Source organism: Mycteria americana, chromosome 3, assembly GCF_035582795.1.
Source record: "Mycteria americana isolate JAX WOST 10 ecotype Jacksonville Zoo and Gardens chromosome 3, USCA_MyAme_1.0, whole genome shotgun sequence".
Taxonomy (NCBI): domain Eukaryota; kingdom Metazoa; phylum Chordata; class Aves; order Ciconiiformes; family Ciconiidae; genus Mycteria; species Mycteria americana.
In genome coordinates this window covers 188,936-212,408 of record NC_134367.1, presented here as the reverse complement: position 1 = coordinate 212,408, position 23,473 = coordinate 188,936, and the positions used below count along the sequence as shown (strand labels likewise).

The 23,473-nt window shown below is 48.4% G+C and overlaps 2 protein-coding genes across 3 annotated transcripts in view; both read left to right on the top strand.

Annotated features, from left to right (window-relative positions):
* NRBP1 (nuclear receptor binding protein 1) overlaps positions 1-20,356 on the top strand; it is a 43,626-nt gene extending 23,270 nt beyond the window's left edge. The window contains exons 8-18 of one of the 2 annotated variants that reach the window (XM_075497521.1): positions 13,186-13,269; positions 13,546-13,604; positions 14,769-14,867; positions 14,943-15,075; positions 15,364-15,466; positions 18,096-18,146; positions 18,240-18,375; positions 18,466-18,519; positions 18,916-18,979; positions 19,065-19,120; positions 19,325-20,356. In XM_075497521.1, the coding sequence (XP_075353636.1) occupies positions 13,186-13,269; positions 13,546-13,604; positions 14,769-14,867; positions 14,943-15,075; positions 15,364-15,466; positions 18,096-18,146; positions 18,240-18,375; positions 18,466-18,519; positions 18,916-18,979; positions 19,065-19,120; positions 19,325-19,423 (938 nt within the window). In that variant the 3' untranslated portion in view covers positions 19,424-20,356. The remainder of the gene's footprint in view (positions 1-13,185; positions 13,270-13,545; positions 13,605-14,768; positions 14,868-14,942; positions 15,076-15,363; positions 15,467-18,095; positions 18,147-18,239; positions 18,376-18,465; positions 18,520-18,915; positions 18,980-19,064; positions 19,121-19,324) is intronic. The other variant, XM_075497523.1, reaches the window with a different exon arrangement.
* Positions 20,357-20,443: 87 nt separating this feature from the next.
* KRTCAP3 (keratinocyte associated protein 3) lies at positions 20,444-23,256 on the top strand. The gene is made up of 6 exons (XM_075497204.1): positions 20,444-20,674; positions 20,803-20,862; positions 21,529-21,729; positions 22,006-22,140; positions 22,481-22,572; positions 22,764-23,256. The coding sequence occupies exons 1-5, from the start codon at positions 20,456-20,458 to the stop codon at positions 22,562-22,564; spliced, it is 699 nt and encodes a 232-aa protein (XP_075353319.1). The 5' UTR covers positions 20,444-20,455; the 3' UTR covers positions 22,565-22,572; positions 22,764-23,256.
* The last annotated feature ends 217 nt before the right edge of the window (positions 23,257-23,473 follow it).

Sequence of the window (23,473 nt, the reverse complement as noted above, 5' to 3'; positions counted from 1 at the left end):
GAACAGAATTTCCAGCTTCTTAGCCTCAGAGTCAGCCGTAATCTTCTACTTGGTCAGAGGTATCTTGTTTCCCTCGCCCAGTCTGGTTCTCAATTAGAAACACTAATGTTCCTTATGTAAATTTATTTTAAAAAAGGTGGCTGGAGGCAGGGCCAGATTCTCAGTCTTGTCCATGTTTTGCCATGATTCTGACCTAGCTGTCTCTATCGATGTTAACTGCTTGCTGTTTCATCAACTCATTGACTTCTATCTCGTTTTACTTCCCGCTTACGGGCTGCTCTGTTACCAACAGTCTTTCATAGGATATTTGCTAATGGTGAGCAAACTTCTCCGCTCCTGTGATGTGACTACTACTATATATGTAATGTACATTATTTTATTTGTGTGTGTGTACATATATATTTATATATATATATGTGTGTGTGTATATCTATATTTGTAACACACACAAACATACACACTCTAATTTATTTCTACAGTGTTCCCTTGCTATAAGGCTGGTATGTAAAACTGTTTGGCTTAGGTGCATCCTACTTTGAGACCTTGTGTTCTGTGCTGGGATGCAAACTGTTCTTTGTGCTCTCAGCCAAAGCCTTACAGAGAGGGAGCACTGCCCTTTGTGAAGTCTCCTGGTTGTTAGTTCTCTTCCTCTCCTTGTTCTTAGAGCGTGCTAGTCCATGGATCCTAGTGCATGCTGGCTCCTGCATGTCAAGCCAAGCAGATGCATTGTTCTGAGCTCTTCCCAGCTGAACTTTCCACATACATTAGGCTCGTTCCTGCTATCGCTCTGCTAGACTTGGCTGGGCACCAAACCTGGACTAGCCTTTGCTTTGTGCTTGGCTATCCAATTGCTTGCTTGTAGTCTTAACTCCTTAGTTGTTCTGTTTTTAAGATGAATGTTTCAGTGAATCTCTCTGGCTCCTGATGGCCAGAGAGACATCCCACCCAAATGAGTCCTGATTGTGAAGTAAGGTTTACTATTTGTGTTTCCCCAGACAAAGCTCTGTTTTTGGGGAGACTTGTGCGTATAAGGAGGGAGTTGGGCTGGTGGGGGCTAGAGAAGGATTTGAGTGCTGCAATTTGTAACCCTATTAAATAGATCGCTACATTTACATTTAAAATATTTATTTTATTTTTTGCCATCAGGGTGGTTCTTGATGGTTACAGTTTTTCTGCTGAGTTGGGAACCTAGCAACTGTCAGCTGAAAGTGGTAGAAAGGGAAGGGCCTGTCCAAATGGGCTCTGTGCCTCCTTAGTGTTTGCAGGAGGAGGATGTGGCGTGCTGCTCTGCATCACCAGCACAGTGGAGGCTCTCTCAAAAAGCTAAATCTGTGATCTTACGTAGCTGAGGGGGAAGTTGATGTAGTTGGGGCTTGCAGCATTAGGAGGGCATATTTCCTTGGGATGGCTTGTTTACCAGAGTGCTGCAAGCTGGGCAAGTCAGGCTGTGGCAGTCATGTGCTGCAGGCTGCCTTTGTGGTGTGGAATAGGCGAGGTGGCACACCAGCAGCAGACAGACTGGAACAGTCCAGGAACAATCCCACAGAGTGGGAACATGACTGAGCCTGGGCTTCAGCGTGGGTTCAATCACGCTGATGGCAACAAGGTTTAAGACTAGCAAGCCATTTCTCAGAAATCAAGTCACCGTTGCGAAGAGAACAAAAGGCCGTTCTAGCAAGGCAAGAAAAGGGCCTCAGCCAGTGGTCTTCAGGCTTAAGAAGCAGCTGTGGTATCTCACTTGTGCTGAAACAATGTTAGATGGCCTTGAAATACTGAGCTTTCTTGGCTGGTTTCTTGAGAACTGGTTTTAGTAGTACTGTCATATCACTATGTGCTGTTCATATGAGAGCTGGAAATTGTTTAATCCTTAGATCTTGAACAATGATTTGCGTTTGAAAACACTAAATGTAGGGTATAAGGCTCCTGTTCCACTTGAGCATTGAGCTAATAAGGTGGTGAGTGACATGCTTTCATAACTAATCTTATTTTAGTCATTACTTCACTCTCTTGGATTTTGTTACCTGATGTTTAAAGACTTGTCATGCTGTTTTTCACATCCTTAACAGACATCTGAGACACTTAGTAGGTGATGTAGAAATAAAATAGGGGTTACCAGGATATCTTGGATCTGGCTCTTTTTTTTTTTTTTTTTTTTTAAATAAGGCAAGTGTGGTTTAGAGAAAAAATAATGGATAGTTGAAATCAGTGGACATAGAAAAATCTATCATAAAAATAGAAAACTTTTTCACCCATGTTGGTATTCATTTAGGAAGATTTAACATGAATTTATGTAGTTTAGCTTCTAGCTGTACAGTTTTATGTGTAGAGTGTACAAACACTTTCAATTGTATTTGGCTTGGTAGAGGACATGCTTGACTCTACACATACAAAAACTTGGCAAAACCAAGGCAAGCTTTCACAAGCAGAGGAGAAGGTTTGTATCTGACTACAGGTGCTGCTGGCAATGAGATCATGAGACCTGGCAGATGAATAGTTTTGAGTGGAACTTTTTTTGCCCAGAATGCTTCAGAAAGTCCAGAGTGGTATGCAGGTTGGTTGGGTGGTTTTTTTTTTTTTTTTTTTTAAGGCTTTGTCTCACCTTGGTCTGTGGTGTCTTTGAGACTCCCAGTGGTATAAAAGCCTATCATAAAGTGAAGATTCTTCACATTTGGATTGTTCTTGAGAAACTCTGTTGAACAAACTGGGTGGAATAGCATGAGGTTAACTTCTGATTGTAATAAATTGACAGGCATCTCATGATCTAGCTGCTGTTATGATTACTAGAGTGGCAAAAATGGTTACCAGAGACCTGCCTTGATTTTTGTCTATAAGCACACACCTTAAGGCAGGAGGAGCAGTCATAGGTAAGTGACAGTCAGTGGGCTTCTAATTACTGTGGTTAGTTTTTGAAATTGCAGCTAACACCTGACTGAATGTGTGTGTGTGTGTGTTATCATTTAGTGTGTGTGTTTGGGGCGAGGGTGTGTTTGTGTTTTTGTGTGTGGTTTTTTTTTTTTTTTTTTAAGGCCAGATTTAGTGGTAAGAATTGGTGTCTTTGGCCTTCTTGCAAAGTCACCAAGTGGAATGCATACTTAACAGATTTACCTCCTACTATGCCATGATGGTAATAAACTCTCATTTTTATTTTGCAGAAGGTTTAAAAGCTGGCTCTTGCTTCACGTGCTTGCCTTCCTTGCTCAGTATACCTTCTTTGTGCTGCTGTGAGTCATCTCATTCATGAAAACACCAGAAAACAACTATCTTCTAGACTGGTTGTAATTTTCAATTAAATAGGATCTTCTAAAAAGGTTTCAATTTCCCAGTTTAGTGCTCCAGGTTATGAGAACTTGCCTTTTCTGTGGTCAAATTTATTATTTTTGTGTTGCATTGAAGGTACCTGCTGCTTCAGCTTTGCTGGATTGTGGTTTTTTCTCTGCCTTTATGTGGATTTCCAGGATGTGTCAGGGGGCACATCTTGTAGTCATCCAGGTCTTCATTTACCCATTTTAGTATTAGTATGACAGTTGGGTATGTCTGCTCCTTTTTGGGGTCCTTTGATTGAAGGCATGTGGAACATCAGCATTTTAGAAGACTCCTTTATGCCAGTTCTTGAAAGATCACTTGAATACAAACTTAGCAAGTATTTTACAACTACAGGATGAAATGCTTAGCATTCTCCCTAAATTGCTGAAGAGCTTTATTTGGAATTTTATGTGAAAAACTTTCTGTAGAAACAGAGGCAGTTAATGCAGGAGGAATACAGAGATGCTGTCCAGTCATGTGAGGATGGGTTAGGAAAGCCAAGGCCATCTGGGGTTGAACCTGGCAAGGGATGTGAAGGGCAGCAAGCAAGGATTCTACAAGTAAACAGCAATAAGAAGGCTAAGGAAAATGTTGGCCCTCTGTTAATTAGGGTGGGGGCCTTGTTGACAAAGGACACAGAAAAGGCCAAGGTGTTCACTGCCTTCTTTGCCTCAGTCTTTACTGCTAAGGCTGGCCTTCAGGAATCCTGGGCCCCTGAGACCAGAGGGAAAGTCTGGAGCAATGAACACTCAGGTTAGGAAACACTTAAAAAAAGATTGGACGTACGTAAGTCCATGGGGCCTGACAGCATGCATACACAACTGCTGAGGGAGCTGGCTCATGCCATTCTAAGGCCACTGTCGGTTATCTTTGAAAGGTCGCGGAGAACGGGAGATGTTCCTGAAGACTGAAAGAGAGCAAATGTCATTCCTATCTTCAAGAAGGGCAAGAAGAAAGATCTGGGGAACCACAGGCTGGTCAGCCTCACTGCAGTCCCTGGGAAGTTGATGGAGCCACTAATCCTGGAAACTACTTCCAAACACAAGACAGACAAGACTGTGATCAGGAGTAGTCAGAGTGGATTTGTGAGGGGGAAATTGTTCTTAAACTATCAAGTTTAAGCCTTCTGCAATGAGGTGACTGGCTTGGTAGACAGGGGGACAGCAATGGGTATTGTTTACCTTGACTTCATAGATGAGCGGACAGAGTATGGGTTAAATAAGCGAATAGTCCAGTGGATTGAAAACCAGCTGAACATCCAGGCCCAGAGGGTTGTGATCAGCAGCACAAAGTCTAGTTGGAGGCACATCGCTACTGGTGTACCCAGGGTGAATACTGGGGCCAGTACTGTTTAATATCTTCATTAATGATCTGGATGATGGGACAGCGTGTACCCTCAGCAAGTTCACAGATGATACAAAACTGGGAGGTGGTATACCAGATGAGTGTGCTGCCATTCACAGGGACCTGGACAGGCTGGAGAATTAAGCAGAGAGCAATTTCTTGGTTCAGCAAGGGGAAATGTGAAGTCCTGCAGCTGGGCAGGAATAACCCCATGTACCAGTACATGCTCAGAGCTAACCTTCTGGAAACCAGCTCTGCAGGTCAGGACCTTGGGGTCCTGGAGGACAGCAAGCTGACTGTGAGCCAGCAACGCACCCTGACAAGGCAGGTGGCCAACAGTATCTTAGGCTGTGTTGGGAAGAGCATTGCTGGCAGATTGAGGGGAGGTGGTCCTTTTTCTCTCTTTAGCTCTGGTGATACAACATCTGGAGTGCTGTGTCTAGGTCTGAGCTGCACAGTACAAGAAAGATATGGACTTGCTGGAGCGTGTCCTGCACAGGGCCACAAAGACAATTAAGGGACTGGGGCATCTGTCCATACGAGGAATAGTGCCCACTGACAGGACAAGAGGCAATGGGCACAAATTGACATACATTAAGTTCTATCTAACACAAGAACACTTTTTTTTTTTTTTTTTTTTTTTTTTTTTTTACTGTGAGGGTAGTCAAACCCTGGAACAGGTTGCCCAGAGAGGTTGTGGAGTCTTCCTCCCTGGCGATACTCCAAACCAAACCACATGTGGTCCTGGGCAACCTGTTCTAGCTGACCCTGCTTGAGCAGGGGTGCTAAGCTATATTCTCAAGAGGTCCCTTCCAACCTAGACAATTTTGTGATTTAGGCCTTGAGGCATGTGGGCCGAGTAGTGTTTTCACTCTAGCTTCTGCTTTCACAGGGTGAGCTTTTCTGTTTATTGAGTCTTCCAAGGTCATTGTGCAGCTTCTCTTCGTCATGTTGTGAAACAACAGTAATCACAGAGATGTGAAGTCTGAAATTCAGGGGTGTTAAACTTGAAATACTCAAACTAGTAGACCCTAATTGCATTTTAATTGAATATGCATTTATACTGGTTCAATCTAAATTTCTGTTAAGCAGACCTGCTCAAAACATAAAATAATTTTCATAGTCATGTTTGAGGACTTTGTTTTTCAGTGTACGTTCTTCTTCTGGGACTAAAAGATTCCCCCAGAGTAGCTTAGTCCATAGCATTTCAGTGAATGTCTCTTCTTGTTTTTCTGATTGCATGTAATTCTTGCACTGTGATGTAAGGCTACTGCAGTTAATTAGTGCCGTGCCATTTCAGTTGTGAAAAAACTGAGCACAAATGGCCGTCCTGCTGCCCCTTGATCTTTTTGATGTAAATACTGTATTGCAGTCAGGTGATGCAACCCAAGCAGGGGTTTGCCCGGTCCGTAGGACCTTCATTCCTCTGGTCTAGAACATAGAACTTGGTTTTGTGTGAGATTTCAAATCTCCCTACACACTTTGTTTGGATTGAAGTTGTTTGTATCATGAACTGTTCCAGATAAAGTGCTAATAAGCTCCTAAATTCCTCCTTAAGAGCTTGCCTGCAGCCAGGATTGACAAGTACTTATCTTACAGGTCCTCTTTATCTGTTCTTGTGTCTACGGTCTTGCATTTCCTGCTCTGCCTACTCCCGCTTTCCACTTCCATGTAATGGGTGTGGTCAAACATGTCAGTTTAAAAACTGCTTTTTTTACTTAAATGTAAAAATATCATCCACTGCTTCACAAGAAATCTGACGCAGCATGATCATTTTCCTTCCCATCATTCATTTGTGTGCCTTCATATTTACATGAGCCAACAATCTGCCCCTGCCACAAAGAAGGCTAATGATATCTGGGCTGCTTTACGCAAAATATTGCCAGGAGATGGAAGGAAGTGATCCTTCCCTTCTGCTCAGCACTGGCGAGGCCACCCCGGGAGTGCTGGCTCCTGTGCTGGGCTCCCCAGTCCAAGAGGGACAGGGACGGACTGGAGAGAGTCCAGCAAGGGGCCGCCAAGATGCTGAAGGACTGGAGCATCTCTGCTATGAGGAAAGGCTGGGGGAGCTGGGACTGCTCAGCCTGGGGCAGAGCAGGCTCAGGGGGTTGAATCCACGTCTATAAATACCCGCAGGGAGGGTGCCAAGAGGATGGAGACAGGCTCTTCCAGTGGTGCCCAGTGCCAGGACCAGAGCCCATGGGCACAAACTGGGCCACGGGAGGGTCCCTCTGGACACGGGGACACGCTCCTCAGTGAGAGGGTGACATGGGCACAGGCTGCCCAGGGAGGTGATGCAGCCTCTGTCCTTGGAGCTATTCAGAAGCCATCTCAACATAGTGTCCTGGGCAACTGGCTCTGGGTGTTCCTGATTGAACAGAGGGATTGGACAAGGTGACCTCCATGGGATGGTTCAGGTTGGAAGGGACCTCTGATTTTATGATTCTATATTAATTTCTGTGGAGAAGGATACCTCTCTCAAAGTACATGAATTTTTGTATGATATCAGCTCTCTGTTGCAAGTACTACTGGTTCTGCTTCAGCAGTATTTTTGCTGAAGTAAAACATGGGCAATTTTTAAAGCAGAGATTAATTACACTACTCGGAAACAATGTCAATGGATGTGGTGAGAATGCACATCGATGTAAGCAGCTGGGGGGGCTGTTATCTGGCACTGGTAACTGTATGTAGTGAACTTTTCATATACTGAACTTCTTTGCCCCTTCATCTCATTAGATATTCAACTGTTAAAAATAATAAACTCCTCTTGCTTCTGGTGACTCAGTGTTGCAAATAACTTTGCAAACACTATTTACAGTCCCTGATATAGATCTGCAGGGCTGTAGGATGTTTGTATTCTGTGATCAACTTAAATCTGCCACTGCTTTTCCTGTTTGACTCAGTGTTTATTTGCTGTATACTTCTTTTTGTTCCAATAGGTGCCTAGTTGCTTATTTTCTAGGCTTTGCCATCCCTAATAAAAATGCAGTTGTCATCTGAGTGTGCAAATGAAGTGAACTGTGAAATGTCTTGGTTTTATGCAGTCTTATACCCTTTTGCAGTAGTGAAAATGTCTTGAGCATATGAGTGCAGGAGATAATAATGTGGCCTCATACCTATCCTGGCCCTGTGGCCGTCCCTTTATAGTTGCAAACAGATGGTCTTGCATTCAGTTGATTATTTTTGAGTCCCTGTGGTGCTGGTACAGTGCAGCATAGGTAAGGCAGTTAATTGTCCCCTGTTGCTGGATTGCATAACAACCCAGGGACTAACCTTAAAGGTTAGTTGTTGATCCTTCTTGCTGTCATCTTGTTTTTCTCTGCTTTCTAAGCCTGCTGAAATCTGGAGTACAGTGTACTTGAGCACTTTACCAGAAGAGAGGAGTAGTATACTCTTGCTTTGGAGAATGCTTAGGCATTTGCAGGAGACAGAGTGGTTCAATGGCTACTTCGGGAGGAAAGGAAGGACTGTTGGGCAGATTATCTTTCCTACTTGCAAGGAGAAAGTGTTGAATGCAGAACAAAGCTGGGTGTGAAGTGGACACAAAACAAGAGGAAAATGTCTTTTGCAGCATGTAGTGTTTAAAAGGGCAAGTTGCTGTGTAATTGGGCATCTCTGCTAAAACCTGCCACTGGTGGCAGTTGGGAAGTAATACCACCAAGTGTGTTCTTGGCTGACACTCCTAATGACTGACGGGTGCTCTGATGAGCTGTCTGTTTACCCTGGTGAGCTCTTTGCTCTAGCATGTCCTTGAGGGTTTGAGAAGTCTAGCAAGCTCTGCATGTTCCTGTAGTAATGCTGATTATTTCTCTTTATGCTTTTATTATCAGATTGAGTTCAGCTTCCCGAAGGCAAATTGCTTGTCCTACCTTCTACTGTACTTCAAATCTCTTTTTACATCTGCCCTGCACGGACACCGTATTTGGCTGAATCCTTTTCTAAAATTCATCTTTGCTTTGCTAATTCCCTACCAGAGTGATCAGTCATGTAGTGCTATGTCTTGTAGTCTGCCCCTTGCTGTCTTCTTCTCTGTGGCTGAGAAAGGCATGTTCGTTGTTAATGTTGGTGATCTTGCTTTCCTTTTTGACCTTTGTTGTTTGTCTTGCTTAACATAGCTGCCCTTAGCCTTTATGCGTCTGATCATTGACAGAATTAAGAGTCACCACTAGATATAGTAGTAGATGGCAGGTAGCAACCATGTGCGAATCAGTGAGAAGGGCTTGTGTCAGAGATACCTTAAAGTGTGTATTCTTATCTTTTACAGTTAAGAGTTTGTTTTAAAATGTATGCTCAGGTGAAGCTCCTCTCAAGCCTCTATCTGTGCTAAGTGGCTTGCACACCAAGGTGATGGACCTACAATAGTGACTAGATCAGACCAAAACCAAAGCTTCTTGTCTTGGCTTCTAAAATACCATCACAAGGTGTAACAGCACTTTGTCTGCCTTGTTTAACATGCTTGCAGTGAGTTTTTCAGAGTTGACTTCAGTAGCAGGTTGTTGCTGTCACAGTGATGAATGGAACAGATGTGTGTCTGGCAAGGCTGTCTCTGCTTAGCTCTAAGGCATACAGTGAAGAATCTGGTAGTCTTATGCTATTGCTCTACTGTTTCATTGCTTCAGCTTTGCAATAACAGAGCAAGGTTATGCATGTGACTTCCAGCCAAGTTGCACGTGAGCTGTGATATAAACTGCTACAACAGGAAAAAGGCTTGCCAAGTGTGGCTAATCAAACCTAGCTGCAGAGCCAGTCTCTGCAACAGTGACAGAAAAACACGTTGAGGAATTCCAGTGGGACTCTGCAAGTCCAGAGGCACAAGGACCAGAATATCAGAGGGTACGGGTCCCTGGATGATCTACAATAGCAAATTCAGAACTTCCTTTCTGCGTGTCTGAGTTGGAAGTTCCCAGAGACAGTACAAGCCCAGCTCTTTCCAGAAATGCTGGTGCCGCTGCAGAATGTCCATAGGACGTGGATGCAGAGAAGCTTATTATCAAGTCCTTAATGAGGCACAGACAGCCATTATAGATAGAGGTTGGGTTAGGATTCCATTGTACTTGCCTTTCTGGTATGGGAGTGCCTGTGTTACATCACTGGCTAAGGTTTCTGTTGATAATGGCTTTTTGCGAATGATTACTACCTCTTCCCTGTTCCTAAACAGGGCCCAGGAGCAAAGGACAGAATGGCTGGATAGAGAACTGGCCCTTGCCATTCAACACGTGGTAGTAACAGTATTTAAAGACACATTGCAAAATGAAGCTAATCAAAACATTGTTTGGAAGATGACTTTATACTTGGCTGATTCTGCTTCAGGTTTGGCAGGATAGTGTTGTACTGGGTAGTACCCTGCCAGAGTTCCTGACTGGGGATATTGGTCCAACACTTGATGGTGTGTGCTGAATTTCTGCAGCACTGTCGCTGTTGACATAGTACCTCTCTCTCAGGGGAGGCCTTGATGCCTCTTCCCTTCTCCAGGGGTCTGGCCCTGGCCAGACAGCGGTGCTGCCCTGGCAGCAGCTCAGCTACACACAGGATCTTGGTGGTGGTTGCCAGACCTCTGACTGTACAGAACTGTGTAGCTGCAGATGGGTTTTGGGTTCCTGTTTACTCTTACAATCCATTGTACTGATAAGAAAGGCAGAATGAATAGAAGACTTATAAAAATAATACTTATTTTATATCCCCAGATTGTCTAGTTAGTTCCTGGTAGTCAGAGGCTGTCATGCATGCAATAGATGTTAGGTTTAGCAGGGTTCACAAAAACACCTGTTTGATAGTTCGTGTATACTGCATGCTGCACAAAGACATCCAGTATTCTATTAAAAAAAAAAAAAATAAAAAATTCGGACTTCAGAGCAGAAGCGTTTCTGAAGTCTTAAATACCCTGTTCTGCAAAAACTGGGACAAAGTAATAGTTCTTGTAGACAGGGAACAAATGCATTTGGGATCAGCGAGATCCTATGATTGCATTACAGCCTAGGCTTCGGGAATGCCAAAATCTTAATGGTATTGGTCACTCTGAGAAAAAATTTGTTCTTCATTGAAAACTTCACAGTATTCAGGTGGCTGTGCATTTCTGGATGTGATCAGCCTCTGGCCCTTCATAGGTTTGTAGCTGTCCTTATCTCCACCCCTCACACCCACCAGTGGTATACTATAGATTTAGGATAAATTATTTTTAGTTCCTACAAGTCTCCAGCAGAAGTTCTGAAAGTCATGAGTGGCAGTGTGTGTGTGGTTTTTGGTTTTTTTTGTTTGTTTGTTTGGTTTGGGTTTTTTTTTGTGGTTGGTTTTTTTTGGGGGGGGGGGTATTTGGGGATTTTTTGGTTTTTTTTGGGTTTTGTTTTTTGTTTTAAGAAGACAAAACCTCATTTGACAGTATTGAATTGTTTGTTTTTTACAGTGGTGAATTGTTCTTTTGAGTAGAAAAGAATAAATCACTTAAAGGGAGAAGGGGCCAGTACTGTTAAACCTCATCTTGATTCCTTGGCCTAAACATCTACAGAAAGGAAACAGGAAAGAGCAGTAATAATGAGGAAATCCAGCTGCAGGAGAAGACCTGGCATAGCCCCTCCTCTCTCAGTAGCCACCTATAGACCAGACATACACAGTGGGCTACTTAAGGCAGACACTGCCCGTAGACAAAAGTAAGTTAACAGGACTTCTCCATTGTGGATGTCTGGGAACCTCTTTAGAAGGCCCAGTATGAGAACCTGTTGTGCTGGACAAACCTTGGGTGATTTGCCCTGTATGCGGAGTCAGGCACTGGCTGGAGGCATGGTGACAGGGTAGAAGCTGATAAAGGGCTGCCCCACCGAAGGGGTTTGGAGTCCCTCAGGCACTGATCTCATTAAAGTTGAGGCTGTTAATAGAAATGTGGGGAATGTGTGATGTTGAGGTAGGTCAGGATATCCTCCAGAAGCACAGAAAGACATTAGATGACTGGACAAATTCCAGCTGTAAGTAACTCAGTAGTGCAAAATACAAAGCTGCCCAAAAGTCCAGAGCTCATCATTTGGGAACTGAGGAGGATCTGGCATCTACTAGCTGTTCAAGGGAGGAATTTAACCCACTTGCCTAGTGTGCAATGCTAAGATCCATTGGGGCACAGTCCCCAGTAGAGAGAATTGGTGTACTTGTGCATTGCCCTGACCAGACCTCATCTAAAGCAGTCGGTGTCACTGGGAAAACGCAGAGCATGTCTCAAGAGGAAGACAAAGAATTTAGCTTACTTTGCTTAGTGCTGTGAAGCTGAGAGGACCTGCTGGTGTTTGTAAAGAGGTAAGCACTAGGAATGAAGTAATCTTACTGGACTCCCAAGATAAGAGCCAGCACAAGAACAAAAAGCAGTAAACTACTCATGAACGGTTGGTTGGGAAAGTAGACACTGGCCATTGGAGCAAGCTCTGTTTCCAGTGCTTGAATAAGATAATATGATTTGGTATGTGCCACACAGCAAGCTTGAGCTGGGTTATCAAGGAAGATCCTTCTTGTCTGACTAGAGCCCAAAGAACATCTCTCCTCTGATGCTGGGAACTAGTTCAGTCTCATTCAGCTGGGAATCCTCTTTGTGTCCTGCCCTAATCCAGGAACACCTCGAAAAATACAAGTGGTTTGGCACGTCCCATGTGAGTCCACATTGCAGCAGGTCCTGTACAGACCAGGACCAATTGCGATTATCCAGGAGGTTGACAAAGTGGGAGATGGGTCTGAGACTGTGGGACCGGGCATGTTCAAGTGTGGATGTAGAGCTTCAGATGGGATGGTGACTCTGTGCTCCCTGCCTGCCTTGGTGTTTATCCCTGGTGGAGCCAGCTGCTTAGTTTTGGAGAGTTTTTTTGTAGTCTTTTCAGAGGTGGCTGTCCCGAAGGCTTATCTTTTATGGGGGGTCTGTAGTTGTGTTCTGCTTGTTGTTCTTGTGGCTGGGAGTTAATCCCTCCCTGTAGCTCTGAGTGGTTTGTGGTTGTTGCTGTGGAGGTGTCGGCTGCTGGGAGACCTCTGCTGTCAGGGTGGTCATCTCTCCTTATTCAGCAGCTTTGCTTGACTTTTGTCTTGAGGCACTTTGGCACCAGTGCCCTGCTGATATGTGGAAGAGTTGCATTGTAGGTCTGTCCCTATCCTAGAGCCCTGAGGTGGTGACTAATTGCAGTGATCTTGGCATCTCTGGCTGTTCCTAGGGCTTCTGTTATAGTTGAGTTGCTTGTGACAAATGCTATAGACCTGACTTAAGTGCTTTCAGGACTCGCACTTCAACAGGGAGTCCTTCCCAGCTTGTCTTCCCATTCGGCAGAAGCTGTGGTCTCCAGGTTTGCTCTTGGAGAGTAATGCTGAGCTGCCTTAGTTGATCTGCAGCCAAGGAAACAATGGAGAAATATATCGGGGCAGGTGACCTGAGATGAGGGACTGATGAAGGGCCAACTTAGCTCCACTGTGCTGCCCCTTTGGGCACCTGAGGGCCCTGGAGTTGCATGTGTTCCCTAGGATCTAGTTGGGGATGGGCTACGGTTTCCTGTATCCTAAGCATTCTTGACTTTCTTCTAGTGGCACCCGACACAATTAACAACCATGTGAAGACCTGTCGTGAGGAGCAGAAGAACCTGCACTTCTTTGCCCCGGAATATGGAGGTATGGCATGGCTACAGGTGCAAGCCTGGTTTTGTTGGCCTTGCAGAACAGCTTGGAAGCATTAGTATCCTTTTTTCAGCTACAGGCTCATGACAGATGTCACATTAACAGTTTTGAGTTATTTGCCTGCTTAAATGCTCCAACTCATCTGTCTTTTGATAGCAGAGGAGGGACAGAAGGCTGCAGGATTATCATAGCCTGATACAGAGGTGGTCCTTGCTGGTGCTGCTGAATGCAGGGATAGCCTGATAACAGAGCGTTATTTCTGTGTTACAGAAGTTGCCAACGTCACCACCGCTGTGGACATTTACTCCTTTGGAATGTGTGCACTGGAGGTGAGTGTGGAACACTTTGGCTATGGGGCAGAGAGACAATGAATCTGAGGGAAGGAGATGGCTCTGTGGAGATGTTGTAGTTATGGGTGGGTTAGCGTGGTAACAAGTGCATTTTGTTCTCTGAGCCAAATGCGCTTTGCCTTGGAGGGATCCCTATCGAGGCTCCTCCGAATGCCTTACTAAGAAGTAAATAGCTCAGTAATGCATAGTTCTTTCTGAAATTCCTAATGTATAATTCATTACTTTGCGGGTCTTGGTCAGTTCTGAAGTCTGACCCACTGGCTGGTGGGAACAGTCACTACTACAAACTGTACTTAATGTACATGGAGAACAAAACTCCCCTTCTGGGGAGTACCTGTTCTTCCTGTGGTATCTGGAGGAGAGGACAGATGTAGTCCATAACTTTTCTGGGCCAGCCTGTCCCCATGTGGTACAGGTGCTGGTTGCAGTCAGGCACGAGTCTGATGTACCTGATCTTAGCAGCTTAGTGGGTCCTCTGTCGTTGCAATCAGTAGGCACAAGTCTAGGAAATGGGAGTTGTTGGTAGGAGTATTTTCTGGGAAGAATTGTCAGAAGGAGCCAACACAAAGAATTCTGAACCTATGCTGCACATCCCATAAGTGAAGCAGGAAGAGAACTGTGGAAACACACAACTTTTAGGAAGCAAAACTTGAGTTGAAGCTTAGGACATTCTCTGGAATCTTTTGCCAGCCTTTCCTAGCTGGGAATTTGTGTATGTGTTGGTTGGAGCCAGTTCTGGATGGTGTTGTGTGCTTGCTTTTCTGCCTGTAATACAGAGCTATTCATACAGCCAAGAGGGACACTGCCAGATTCTGGCAGTGATCCAGCTACTGCTTCATTAGAGGATGGGAATTATCAAACAGAAGTACAGGCCAGTGGATCATGAGATTCAAAATGGAGATACTTGCTGTCTAAGGTAGTGCTGGCATAGTTTTCAGATCTCCTTGGCAATCTGTTAGGGTGCTAGAAACAAGCTATCATAATGAGGCAGTCATTCTCTCTCTGCCTCCACAAACTGTGACCTTAAATAGCACCAAACAACTTGGCTGTTATGATCTCATGCTTGACAGTGATCTCCTTGAGCTCTGTTAAATGTAGCCAGTAATTCTCAGTGAAGTCTGATGCGCTGCTTTGTGTTTGCAGATGGCGGTGCTGGAAATACAGGGTAATGGAGAGTCCTCTTACGTGCCCCAGGAGGCCATTAACAGTGCCATCCAGCTGCTGGAGGACCCCTTGCAGAGAGTGAGTGAGGGGGGATCAGCGCCCCTGCAGATGTGTTGGCATTGCACATGGTCTCATGCAATTTTTGTCTTTCAGGAGTTCATTCAGAAGTGTCTAGAACAGGACCCTGGCAAGCGTCCTACTGCCCGGGAGCTCCTTTTTCATCAGGCGTTGTTTGAGGTGCCATCACTAAAGCTACTGGCTGCTCACTGTATTGTTGGACATCAGCGTGAGTATGGAGTCCCAGGGTGCCGCATCTTGTGTTCTGCAAAGCTTCACTAAGTTGTCAGTACAGCTGGCATCCTGGAAACAAAGACCTTCATGCTGCTCTTAGCAGGCAGGGACCAGGGCCTTGTGAAACAGAGCTGTGGTCACTGCAGAGCCTGGAGGAGTATGGTTCCCTGCCTGCTCTGAGTCACATAGGAGATTAACAGCCTAAAGCCTCTGGGTTTTTTATTACTTTTCTTAGGTTGGAAAGGAATTGCAGTTGTTCAGGTCTAACTTTTTTTTTTAATAGATATGATTCCTGAAAACGCTTTAGAAGAAATGACCAAAAACCTTGACATGAGTGCAGTGTTGGCAGAGATTAATCATGCGGACAGGGAAGGAGTCAAGATGATGTGAGTACCCTGTGGTGTGCTTGGAGGGGGCTGCTCAGGTGCATGTGAACAGGTGCCAGGGCACTGGGGTGAGCACTGAGGGATCTGCCTGGCACTCTTCCCTTCAAGTTAGTGTTGGTATTTCACCACTAACTGGGGAACAAAAGGGAGCTGATGGTGCTGTTTGTGAAGGAGCGTTCACTCTCTGTCTGGACACAAAATACCCTTCTGTAGAGGGTAACTCCTGGGTGGAAGATGACCTTGCACCCATATTCTGTGAACAGATTCCATACAGCTGAGATGTGAATTTTTCCCTAGACAGGGGTGGGAAATTAGCACACTGTAGTTGAAACAGTTCTTAGCAAAACCTGGCTGAACAGTTTGGGGAAATGACTTGGACCAATCACAGGCTTGTCAAATGGAGTCCAGCATGCTGGAGAAATGGTTCCTCAGTGTTTTCTTAATGGAGCAGCTCATTCTACAATATGCAAAGGGAAAGGCTGTTTTGGGCAGCTATCAGTAACACACAGCAGCCACTTAAGCTATAGAGGTGGCTCCCTAAGTAAGTGACCGTAATATGTATTGAGCAAGTAGAGTGCCAAAAAGTGATGCTAAACTTTGGATAATGAAACCTCAGCTAGTTGAGGGGTTAGCTGAAAATACTAAGATGTGGATACTGTATTTCCAGAGAAGGCCAGGGTGCTTCCAGAGTAGCCCAGCATTCTGGGATGCTCAGGCTACTGAACAAAAGTAATCAAGATGACAAGGAAAAAAAGCACTGTTCATTTGAGAAGCTCTTTGAGCCATATAGACCTTTCTAAAAACTGACATTCTGATCTTCATAGCGCTAATAAATAATAGTATTGAATTCCCTTTGGAATGTTTTTTGTTAATTAAAGGTTCAAAATGGAGGACAAAGAGTGAATAGCCAAAGCTGTGCAAGAGAGATTCTTTACATATATTGGACTTCAGTCTGCAGAGGATTGGCTATCTGGCATATGCCAGCCTGGGACTTGCCTTTCGGTAGTGCAGTACCTCAGAGGTGCTGGAAAAGGAAAAAGAAAGCATAGTAATGACTTGAAATGTCAGAGAGCATCATTTCTAGATGATTCATCAGACTGCCACACAAACTGAACTGCTAGAAAAAATTGTAAATTTTTGCTGAAAACTACTACTGTGTTAGAGGATGGGAAAGTAACAGAGGTTGTGTGTGTTGAAAAGGGCTGGAGAGTGGTCTGGGAAACTGAGGCAGATGTGCAGCCTACACCAGATCTGATAGAACAGCAAAGCACTTGTGGGGCAGGAGGAGATCATGGCAGGATTTGAGAAGCTTGCAGTCTCTGGCTATTATCTGAAATTCTTCAAAGCAGTCTGAAGACAGTGGTACGGAGGAGAATGGCAGTTCAAAGTTTTTGTTGCAACCAGTCTAAAAGAAGCTGTGGTCAAGTGGATGCTAAAAAGCTGAACTGACTAAGGTGATGAGGAAGGTGTTTTACTGGGGAATTAGTAAAGTAGGAGAACCTGTGTCTCCTTGTTGGTCAGAACCAGAAAGAAATGAGGTACTCGCTGTGCTGTGCAAAAGACAGTAATAGCTTGCTTTATAGAAAAAAGAATGGCTTCTCTGTGTGAGAAGGCTGTGAAGTAACACCACAGGAAAAGACCATTTCCAGCTTGTTGAAAACGCACTGCTGTGCAGCTATAGGCAAGAGCAAATATGATGTCAGGGTGCCAAATAATGGGAGAGAAGGTTATGGTAGTTGAATGAAATGTCTAAACATGTCACCTGTACAATGTACATGTACAAAGTGGCAACCTTTGTGAACAGTCCTGCAACAGATCAGAGAGGTGACTTCACCAAGGGGCTGGAAATCATTGTCACCACATGGAGTAACTGTATGTTCTTGAGGGTGAGAAAGAGGAAGAGCAGTAGACATATGACAAGTTATGGCACAAAGGGGAGGGATTGTCAGTGCTTACTATCCTCCATCAGCAAGGAAGATGTTCAATGGAATTAGAAGCTGGGCAATTAAAAATGAATTGGTAGGAAGACTTCCTCTGGGACACTACATTAAGAAGCCACCAAGCTGAATGAGCCATCTGGGAAAGAAACTACAGAGAGAACAAAAGTATCCCAAACTCCAGTGAGAAATATTTGGGCAGGGCATTAAATCCAGAGGTGTAGTTTCTAGTTTCTGGTCTGGAGATATCACTCCAGGCTGGTCGTACTGTGCCATCAGCTGCTGCAGAGGTTCTTGCCTTTGCAGTGCTGAGTGCCCTTGATCTTCTAGAGGTGGGACGCAGGCTTCATGGGTCTGGTATAACAGATGTCTTAGCAAGGATTTTCAAGGAGCATGGTGTTATTGGGCCAGCTTCCACATAATTGTTTGCATTGGACAACTCTCTACAGGGAAGCAATACCTGTTCTGCCATAATTAAAATGTTGCGTCATCCTTAGCTTCTATGAATAGTTGCTTCCTGTATAGGAAGATTGGAGTCTGTCTTGCCTTTGGCTGGCTGCCCCTGTCTGTACTCATCCTGCCCACTGACACAGCCATGGTGTAGGACATGGGGATTTGAAATTGCATTTGAAGAGACTTGAGTGGATGGTTCTGTTAGATGACTTCTCACCTCAGTACTTTCTCCCCCCCAGCTTCTCACAGTCTCCGGCACTGGAGCTGGACAAGTTCCTGGAGGATGTAAGGTGAGAGGGTTTTTTAAAGGGCAACTTTAACTGTATGTAGGACTGGAAAAATTTAGGAGAGGCATAACCTCAGACCCTGCGCCTTTCTTGTAGGAATGGTATCTACCCACTTACAGCTTTTGGGATGCCGCGACCCCAGCAGCCCCAGCAAGTAGTGGTGAAGTCTCCCATTGCTCCACCATCAGTGAAAACCCCAACTCCAGAGCCTGCTGAGGTGGAGACCCGCAAGGTGAGAGATGGGAGCTCCGTTGCTCCCCTCCCCAGGCAGCTGTGCTGTGCAGCAGCAGTCAGTCATGGGGTGTCTCTGCTCCTGTTTCAGGTGGTGCTGATGCAGTGCAACATTGAGTCAGTAGAGGAGGGAGTGAAGCACCATGTATGTTCCCATCTTCTGGCTGAGCATGCTGTGTGGGGGTATACCAGGGCAGCTGTGCGGAGTGTGTGGCTCCAGCATGCTGATGTGCTGCTGGTACCTGGTGTGACCCTCTGCTGCCACAGCTGCCATCTTTGGGGCCCAAAGCCAGATCCAGCCAGATCCATGCCTGTGGCTGACCTGGCACGTAGGAAATGTTTTTGGCCCACCCCCAGATTCAGGCTTCCTCAGCAGGATGGTGTTGCTGGCTGTGGTTTGGAATGGAACTGGATGTGGTTGTTCTGTTAGACTCCTGTGGGGCTCTGGAGGGGGGTGGTTCCTATCCTGATGGGGATTCCTGGGGATACTGCTGGCTGTGGCCACCATGCAGTCCCTCATGAGAACTTCTCTACTCTGCAGTTAACACTGCTGCTGAAACTGGAAGACAAGTTGAATCGACACTTGAGCTGTGACCTGCAGCCCAGTAAGTACCTTTTGTCCTATGCTCTGCTGCCCTGGGGCCAGCAGTGCACTCAGTCCTGGGACTTACACCTGTTGCTGTGTTGCAGATGACAACATCCAGGAGCTGGCAGCTGAACTGGTCCAGTTGGGATTCATCAGTGAGGTAAGGAGGCCTGGAGCTCAGACAGGGATATAGGTCTGCATTCCTTTCTCAAACTTAAATGGTTTATGCCAGACCAGTCCCTTTCTAGCTGGGGAGGTAGGAGGAATAAGACGTGTCCCTGCCCATGTGCCCTGGCAGGCTTCAGCCAAGCTCTTGGCTTTACAGGGACTGGGCATACCCCTCATTGTAGCTTGTTCTTCCCAGGCTGACCAGAGCAGACTTACCTGTTTACTTGAAGAGGCATTCAGCAAGTTCTACTACACCCGGAACGGAGCCCTGACGGCAGTGACTGTGTCATCTTAGCACCCCTCGGCTCCCAGGCGGCCAGTGCGGCTTTGTTGCCTGTGACCCCTCTGTGTCTGTCCATCACTGTAGGGCATCAGCAAGACCCCAGCTGCAGTGCTTGGAAGCTCATCCTGCATGTGCCGTGGCTGGGCTCAGCGACAATCCTCCCTGCCCGCCTATTAAAGGGGACTTTGCGCATCAGTATTATTTCCAGCCCTGTTTTTGTTGGGATTTTGCCAGGTGGTGCCGGGGAGCCGGGTCCTGGCTTGGGGTGTTCTGTAACCCCATTCATGTGCATGGAGTTTGTTCTGTTTGAATTGTACAAAGTGTCTTTTGCACAGCACAGAAATGGGTTTTTTCTTTTTTTCTTGTCTGTCTTTTTTTTTTTTTTTTTTTTTAATTTAAAGGTAAGCAAGGGGGAGCCCCTAAGCCCTGCCCCCTCTCTGTACCCCACTCTGGCAACAGTCACTACCCTCCTTCCCGAGCAGAGGGAGCCAGGGGTGGCCGGGCTCCCACAGCACCTGCCTGGCGCTTTGCCTGCCTCTTCTGCTCCCCTGTGGCTGCACTTTGTTTACTTGTTTTGCACAGCCGCTCAGCCCTGCACTTCGGCATGCACTGTAGGTGCAGGGCTGCGGTGTGTGCTGACACTGGGCTGTGTCCCCTGCAGCCTTCTGGAGCCCAGCGTGGCCCGACCCACCCTGCTGTCTGCTGCCCCAGGTCCCCGTGCAGCGCGGCGCCGCTGGCCTGGGGGCAGCGGGGGCTGCAGCGGCCCCGCCTGCCCTGGGGCCCGTTGGCAGCACTGGGACCTGCCCCCGCGGTCCCCCCCTTCCCGTCTCGGGGTGCTTGGCGGGGCTGAGCCCGCGGCTCCGCACGCCTCCGCGGGCCTGGGCGCAGTGCCGCTCCTGCATCTCATTTCTATCATTTCCTATTTTTAATAAACTGTTTTGTAAATACGCGAGTGCTGCCTTTTTCCGGGCCGGGGGGGCGGGCCGGGCCTGCCCTGCCCCGGGGCGGTGCCAGCGGCGGGCGGCTCTTCGTGTGGCGGCGGCCATGGCCGGCGGGCGCGGTGGGCGGCGGGGGCCGGGGGCGCTGGCGGAACCGCGGCGGCTGATGCGCGCCGGGCTGGGGCTCATCGTGCTGGGCCACGGCAGCCTTGTGCTGGGCGCTATCGTGCACGGCTCGGTCCTGCGGCACGTGGCCGGCGCCAGCCGCGCCGTCACTCCCGAGTACGCGGTGGCCAACGTGGTGTCCGTGGGCTCCGGGCTGCTGGTGAGAGCGGCGCGGCGGGGCCGGGCCGGGTGCCGGGGGCTGGGCCGGGCCGCGGGAGGCCGAGGCGCGTGTTGTCCTGAGCCGGCCCTGCCCGAGGCGCGTGTTGAGCGCGGGTCTCTTCCCCGCAGAGCATCGCCGTGGGCATCGTCGCCATCCTGGTGTCGCACAACCTGTCCCGGGCAGCCCTGGTGAGTGCGGGGCCGCGGGGTCTGCAGCCGAGCGGGCCGGGGGCCTCGGCGCGGCCCAGCCCCTGCCGGGAGCCGCTCCCCTGGACCTTGTCCCCGGTGGCTCCTTCCGCCTCGCGGCTCGCGGGTTTGTGGGTGTCGGCTGCTGCCCCAGTTCAGCCCCGCCGGCAGCACCGGGAGGGTGGGTGGGCAGCAACGTGGGCACTGGGTACCGTCCTGGGGCAGAAACGCTTCAGCTGGTGGGTAAAGCTGCAGCCGAGGTCAGGCATCCCTCTGCGGGCTCATGCAGGGTGGGCCTGCATGAGGCAAGGCTGCTGCTGGTGGGGGCCTTGGCTCTCAGCGGAGCTGGGCCTGTGCTGGGGCTACCCGGGCCCAGCAGCCTGTGGGAGGGGGCTGTCCCGTGGCTCTGGGCTCACGGGAGGGGAGAAGGATGCGAAAGGTGCAAAAGCCTCATCTGAGTGCAGGGCTGAGCCATGCTAGAAGGGGCAAGAGATTGCATGTGCTCACTTGGTGCAAACATCTGTGGGGTTCTCAGCACCCCCATTACCCTGCAGAGTGGGCATGTGGCAGCGTGGTGTGCCTGGCCCCATGCAGTGGCAGTGCCTAGCCCTGGCATTTCCCCCAGCTCTGGCCAGCCCCACTCTCATGTGTTCTCCTTGCTGCCTGCAGCATTGGACCCTACTGAGCGTGTCCCTGTTGAACTGCCTCCTGTCCACAGCGTGCAGCGTGGGCCTGGCACTGGCCATCTCCCTCACCATTCACAGCCGGGGCATGCACCTTGTCATGGGCTGCAACAGCTCTGCACTGCCTGCTGATGCCCGTGCAGCCATAGCGACCAATGACTGTCCTTTCAACACCACACGCATCTATGTGAGTCTGCAGGGCCACCCCCCCCACCTCCCCCCCCAATCTTCCCCTCTGTCTCTGCTTCCTCTCTTCTTCCTTTTTCTTCTTTCTCACTTCCTCTCTCTTTTGTCCACTCTCTTTCTGCCTCTCTTCTTCTCTCTCTCCCTCCCTCTCCCTTTCTTTCTCTCCCGCCCCTTCTCTCCCCCATCGCCTGCATGGCCTCTCTGCTCAGCTGTAGGCAGGTAGGCTGGGTGCAGTGGACCACGCTCCCTGAGGGACCTCCGACCCTCTGCTCTGCAGGACACAGCCCTGGCGCTCTGGTTCCCCTCCATGGTGCTGGCGGCCACAGAAGCTGTGCTGTCTGGCAGGTGCTGTTTGGTGGCCCTGATCTTCCGGGGCATTGGGCCCTGTGCACGCAGCTACGGCAAAGAGCAGGTATGCCCCATCAATCTGGACGGGTCTCCCTGCCTCTGCCCCACCATTTCTGCCTTTTTGCTGCATTTTGAAGGGGCTGGGTTCTGCTGGGCCCTTGTTCCCATACCAGCAGGCTGTGCAGCAATGGGAGGGGGGAGTGGCAAGTTTGAAGCTTTTCTAGCCAGCCTTGGTGACAGACTGGCTCCCCTTCATCTTGGGTAGTTGCAGAGGGACCCTCCTCTTCATCCCTCTGATAGCCAAGCCTGTTCTGTCCTGGCTGTTCTGAGCGAACGCTGCTCCCCAGCCTGGCCCAGCCCTTCACACATCCCTGCGACCCTCCACCTCTTTTTTTTCTCTCTAGCTGGCTGGGCCAAGTACAGTGAAGGAGGGGCCACCACGTGAGATGCAGCAACTCCTGGCAGGGCTGGCTGAGTCTTGTGCCTAGCTGGAGAGGTGAGTGCAGGGCATGGGCTATGCTTGGGGGACAGGAGGGGGCAGGATCTGCTGTGAAGAGGGCCCCTGCCCACACCAGCCCCCTGAAACGTCTCTTTTCAAGCACATGCTACAGATACTGGCCAGAGGTGTCAGCGTATGCCTGGCCCTGCAGCACAGTCCTGCACTCATGTGTGCTTTTTCACTCCCAGGTGATGCTGCAGGAATGCTGTGATCCAGCGAGGTGAAGTTGCACCTGCACTGTGCTCCTGGCCCAGGTGTAGGCGTGGGTAGGGTGGGCTGCAGGGGGGAGGTGTGTGCCTTCCCCCTCCCCCCCCAGCCCCACCACCCCACCTGGGACAAACCCTGCAGGTTCCAGACACAAGCTGCCCAGGGTCACCAGGCAGCTTTTGCCCAGCAGGTGCCATGGGTCCTGGATGCTCTCCTCTTCTCTCCCCAAGCTGCAAGGCCCTTCCTGGCACACTAAAGGCTCCATTGGTCTTTTACATGCAGTGATGGGGGTGGGCAGAGGTGCTGGGGCCTGGCAACAGCCAGAGCTGGCCAGGGTCCTGGTGGTTCTGCTGCAGAGCAGGCAGGGTCAGCTTGCTGTGCCTGTGCTCCTGCAGACCAAGGAGTGGAAGGTGAGGAGCCCCTTTGTTGTGAGCCTCTGTTCTTTCCCTGAGTAAATAAAACTTTTCATTTTCACACTGGCTGCTATAAGTGGCTCCCCAGGGTGGATGCCTGCTGGGAGCTGGGCCCACTGATGGAAGGACAGTGCAGCTGGTGTGGACACCCATCTCCATGCTTCCCCTCCACCAGGCACAGCAATGGTCCCAGCGTGACAGTCAACCAAAAGGGCAGAGGGCACATGTTTAGCATAGCTAGGTTGAGGCAGAGGGACACGTGTACAGGGTTACAGCCC

What these genes read in the sequence shown, in the direction of transcription:
- KRTCAP3 (XM_075497204.1), top strand. Translation starts at nt 20,456, where the DNA reads ATGGCCGGCGGGCGCGGTGGGCGGCGGGGGCCGGGGGCGCTGGCGGAA. An exon ending in CCGTGGGCTCCGGGCTGCTG is followed by an intron (nt 20,675 to 20,802) that starts GTGAGAGCGGCG and finishes TCTTCCCCGCAG; the next exon opens with AGCATCGCCGTGGGCATCGT. An exon ending in TCAACACCACACGCATCTAT is followed by an intron (nt 21,730 to 22,005) that starts GTGAGTCTGCAG and finishes TCTGCTCTGCAG; the next exon opens with GACACAGCCCTGGCGCTCTG.